The sequence below is a fragment of the Eimeria necatrix genome, genomic scaffold (assembly GCF_000499385.1).
Source record: "Eimeria necatrix Houghton genomic scaffold, Enh_scaff117, whole genome shotgun sequence".
In the NCBI taxonomy this organism is placed as follows: Eukaryota; Apicomplexa; class Conoidasida; order Eucoccidiorida; family Eimeriidae; genus Eimeria; species Eimeria necatrix.
Window position 1 is genome coordinate 67501 of NW_013651950.1, and position 5000 is coordinate 72500.

General features: G+C 41.1%; 1 protein-coding gene across 1 annotated transcript in view; it reads left to right on the plus strand.

Annotated features, from left to right (window-relative positions):
• Positions 1 to 95, plus strand: part of ENH_00006100 (RNA recognition motif-containing protein, putative) — a gene marked incomplete at both ends in the record, with an annotated part of 4895 nt that extends 4800 nt beyond the window's left edge. The window contains one exon of the mRNA XM_013578504.1: positions 1 to 95. This exon is cut by the window's left edge and continues 72 nt beyond it. Coding sequence (XP_013433958.1) covers positions 1 to 95 — 95 coding nt within the window.
• Between the last annotated feature and the right edge of the window lie 4905 nt (positions 96 to 5000).

Sequence of the window (5000 nt, forward strand, 5' to 3'; positions counted from 1 at the left end):
CGCAGCAGCAGCAGGAGAAGCAGCAGCAGCAGCAGCGGCAGCAGCCCAGAAGGCGCCAGCGGCACTGCAGGCCTCAGGTGGACTGCTGCGAATAGTCGGAAGCAGCAGATCTTTTCTTATTTTCTTTTTTTAATTCTTTTCTTCTTTCCGGATCTTTTCTCCTCGCAGCCAGTGCTGCTGCTGCTGCTGCTGCTGCTGCTGCTGCTGCTGCTGAAGAGGAGCCAGTTTTTAAAATGGCAAGAGGGCCTGTGGGGCCCCGTTTGAGCGTGCGGTGCATAGACAGCATGCATGCATGCATGCATGCATGCATGCATGCATGCATGCATGCTTTGGCTGCTGAGTATGTATTGTGGATGAAATATATTTAATGTAATTATTTAATGTTATAATTTATTTATTTAATCTGTTCTCTCTGTGCTTAGCCCCGAACAAATCGTCTAGATGATATCCTAGTGCTGCGACCTACACATTGACTACCTAGCCTTCACGGGGTGAGCAGCAGCAGCAGCAGCAGCAGCAGCAGCAGCAGCGGCAGCAGCAGCAGCAGCAGCAGCAGCGGCCGCAGCAGCAGCAGCAGCAGCAGCAGCAGCAGCAGCGACGGTTGTGGAGTCGCTTTCCAACAATAAAGTGAGCAGAAGAAGTCCTCGCCATCAGAGGCTTTAAATCTCCTTTTGTTTTCTAGAAGTCGCTTCAAAGGGAAGGCTGCGGCGGAGTGCAAAGCCCCAAGAACGCATGCATGCATGCATGCATGCATGCCTGCTGCATGCATGCATGCATGCATGCGTGCTGCATGCATGCATGCATGCATGCATGCATGCATGGGTTTTGGGTTTTGCTGGTTTTGCTGCTTTCTTTTCGAGCACTAATTAATTCGTGGTGATCTCCAAAGTGATGAATTGAATGGCGTTTCCCCTCATTACTGTCATGTCACCTTGCATGCATGCATGCATGCATGCATGCATGCAAAATGGCATGCATGCGTGCATGCATGCATGCATGCATGCGTGCATGCGTGCATGCATGCATGCGTGGAGGCCGCGAGGCGCATGCATGCGCGCGTGCATGCGTTTTGGGGCTTTGTGATTAGATGTGCATGCAGTGCAAAGAAGTCCATTTTGAAGGGCAGACAAGCGCGTGCAAAGTGCACAGTAGTTGTACAGAAAGTGGATTTATTTATTTGTTTATCTGATTTGTTTGTTTGTTGATTTCGAGCTGCATGCATGCATGCTTCAGGTGTACAGACAGCTCCCGCGACAGGTGTACATACACTGCAAGGCGGAGTGGCATGCAAGTAATGAAAGTGCCATTTGCAAATAAATGAATTAATTGTTGCAAAGAGGTGGAATTAATTGCATGTTTTTGGAGGCCTTTGGCGAGTTTAATTGAAGATAAATTAATAAATAGTGCCGGCAAATAAGTACTTGTGCTTTTCTTAGAAATGCAAATTCTTATCACTATTAAATGGTCTGAAGTCTCTGTTGCATGCAGAAGGAAAGTGGAAAGTAGAAGTTAATCATTAAATGAATTAAATGCAAACCCAGAAAGCTGGGGCGGCCGTTGTACGTACACCTCCCCGGTGTACGTACAGCTGCGCGTGCATGCATGCGCATGCATGCGCATGCATGCGCATGCATGCGCATGCATGCGCATGCAGTTTCGCGACAAGTGGGTTTCTGTAGATGTTTAAATTGTGCAAATGCAAAGTCTGTCATTTATCTGCATTGTGTCCGGATTTGCACCCGTGTTTGTTTCCCTGTAAATGCAGATATGCATGCATGCATGCATGCATGCATGCATGCATGTATGCATGCGTGCATGCAAGTAATGCATGCATGCATGCATGCGTGCATGCATGCAGAGCTTGCAGAAAGGCGCAAAAGTTCGCCTTTCTGGCTCTTCTGTGCGGTAAGAAATAATGTATTTAATGTGTGTAGTGGAAGATCTTTAAATGTGTGTTTTGTGTGCTTAAAAATGCTTTTTGATGCAATTAAAAATGCTTTTTGATGCAATTAAAAATGCATTTTGATGCAATTAAAAATGCTTTTTAGTGCAGTTAGAAGTGCTTTTTAATGCAATTAAAAATGCTTTTTAATGCAGTTAAAAGTGCTTTTCAATGCAATTAAAAGTGCTTTTTAATGCAGTTAAAAGGTGCCTTTTAATGCAGTTTAAAGTGCTGTTTAATGCAATTAAAAATGCAAATAAATCGCAAAATATTTATTTCCATTTCCGCCAACTGCACACGGCGGCTTGCAGGTCCGTGCAAAGTTAGAAAAAAAAGTTTGGAAGTCTCTGTGGGGCCAATGAAGTGCAAAAATAAAATTAAAAAAAAGTATATAAATAGTTATCTCCAAGTCTAAATTATAAATATATATGTACGTATGTGTTAATATATATAATATATTAATATATGTATATTATATGTATATAATATATGTCATATATATATATAGGTATATATTATGTATATATATATATATGTATATTATATATTGAATATAAGTAGAAGGCGCGGATAAAGTAAAAGCACATTAAATAGAAGGCGCATGTGGCCGTGTACATACACTTGAACATTGTGGAAAGTGTTGCAGCTGTGAGGCCATTTGCAGTCATTTATATAAATCTGTTCGCAGTGCGTGCGTAGCTAGCCGGTGGCTAGCTGGCTAGCTAGCTGGCTAGCTGGCTGGGAAGCTGGCTAGCTAGCTAGCTAGCTAGCTGTGTGGTCGCCTAGTAGGTGGCTGGCTAGCTAACTGGCAAGCTGCCGAGCTGGTAGCTAGCCACGCAGCTAGCTAGCTAGCTGTGGTTGGCTTCCAGCTAGCTAGCTGTAGCTAGCTAGCTGTGGCTAGCGGCCAGCAGCGCCTCGCTTTTGGTGCTGCGTCTAGGAGACTCTATTATATGAATTCTTTTCGGTTCTTTAGGGTTCGAAACCACGATTTAGGGTTTAGGGTTTAGTGCTTGCTTTAGTTCTTTGACGCGTGCCACTCTCGCTGCATGCACAAACATAAATGTGAAGAATAAATAAAAAATGGAAGTGGAGGGAAATGTGAATATAAGTGGAAGTGCAAAGTGCAGCCTTTCGGGTGTACGCGGTGAGGTGTACGTACAGCTTGCATGCATGCACCCACGGTGAGGTGTACATACAGCTTGCATGCATGCACCCACGGAAAGAATATATAAATTAAGTTTGCATTATATGTTTGATATTAATTAGCTGTTTTGTATATTATATTTAGTGTAGTTGTTCGCATGCAGCGGAGGTAGTAATTTAAATATTTGGATTGCTTTTGTCCAAGGCAAAGGCCACGTTTGAGGATTTGTTTGCATTTATATTATATATTATATATATATATATATAGCCTTTAGTGGACTTCTTATTTGTGCATGTCTTTGTGCATTTATATTTACTGAAGTTTGCGGAAATGTTCGATTTCGTGTTTGTCTTCCGAGCGCTGCAGCTGCGCTGTACGTACAGCTGGAGCAGTGCGGTGTACATACACTTGCATATATACATGTAATTATATGTGCTTGTAAATGTGCAAAACTTCTCGCGAAAAGTGTGCATAGTTTCTCGAAATAGCATTTGTAATTCTAAATAAATGTGGAAGTGTATTTACTCCCTAATGGACGCGTCGAAAGGGCTTTCTTCGCGGTGCAGCTGGGGTGTACGTACACCCGAGCGCGGGCCGGCAGCGCCGCAGGGAGGGTCCGTTGCCTTTAAAAACACGCCGTAAACGCACAAATATGTTCATTATAACGTTGCAATGGAATGAATTGCAAATAAGTTGCAAAATAAAAGTTAATTTCCATTTAAATGCGCGAAAAGGAGCCCCGGGAAGTGCCGGGTGCATGCGCACGCGGTTCAGCCCGCTCAGGTGTATCTGCAGTGCATGTGCAGCGTTATTTTCCCCGAAACAGAATTCTGCGGAAATTTATGTATTTTATGTTCTTTTTAAAATATATTATACATTTATTTCTTTATTTACAAGTTTATTTCCTCCTTTTATGCCCAAAAGTGCAAAGAATTGCGACTGAGTGTCAGTACAGAGTGCCGCGCGTCGGGTGTATGCGGAGGTGGCGAGAAAGCGGGAAAGAAAAGTGAATAAATTTAAAAACGAAAATTAAATTAAAACAAATAATGAACAATTAAAAGAGTGAATGCGTGGGTTCGACGTGGATGCCAAATAGCAGCAAATAAGTGGAGAAATAAAACCTAATTTAATTATTTAATTTAATTAATTAATAGCAAAAACTTCCTGTCCCCCGAAAGGACAGAGAGAGCCTCCGGCTCTCAAAATAAACTTTTGTTTGTTTGACCCCAAACGGGAAATTTAAAATTTATTTCTTTTAATTGTTTTAGCTTTTTTTACTTTTCTAGTTCCCCTTTTGTCTATTTTAGTTGAACTTTTGCCACTTTTATTCTTCTGAACTTTTAGTTCGGTTTCTGCTTTTCTTTATTGTCCGAAAAAGCAAAAGAAAATACAAATAAAGAAAAACAAAGAAGAAGTCTTTGGGGTGTATGTACACCACAGAAGTGCATTTCAAAGATTTCTTTTTTAAAAAAACTTCAGAGTACACTTTTCTTCACTTTTAGTAATCAGTCAAACATTCTGAACAAATTAAATCATTTAAACCACTTTATTAAATCATTTAAACCACTTTATTAAATGATTTAAACCACTTCATTCCAAAAAAGATTTTAAAAATTCATTTCTTTGCATGCAGACAGTATAGAGAAGAGGCATTGGGGTGTACAGACAGCTGGAAGTGCACTTGGTAAAACTGTACTTCATGTTTATACATAATATAATAAACATATTTATTTATTTATATTTATATTTATAAAGATATTTACAAATATATTAACATATGTATATATACTTAAGTATATATACATTTGTTAAAAGGTACAGTACAGCAGCAGAGTCTGTGGCAGCAGCAGCAGAGGCAGCAGCAGCAGCAGAAGCAGCAGCAGCAGCAGCAGCAGCAGCAGCAGCAGCAGCAGC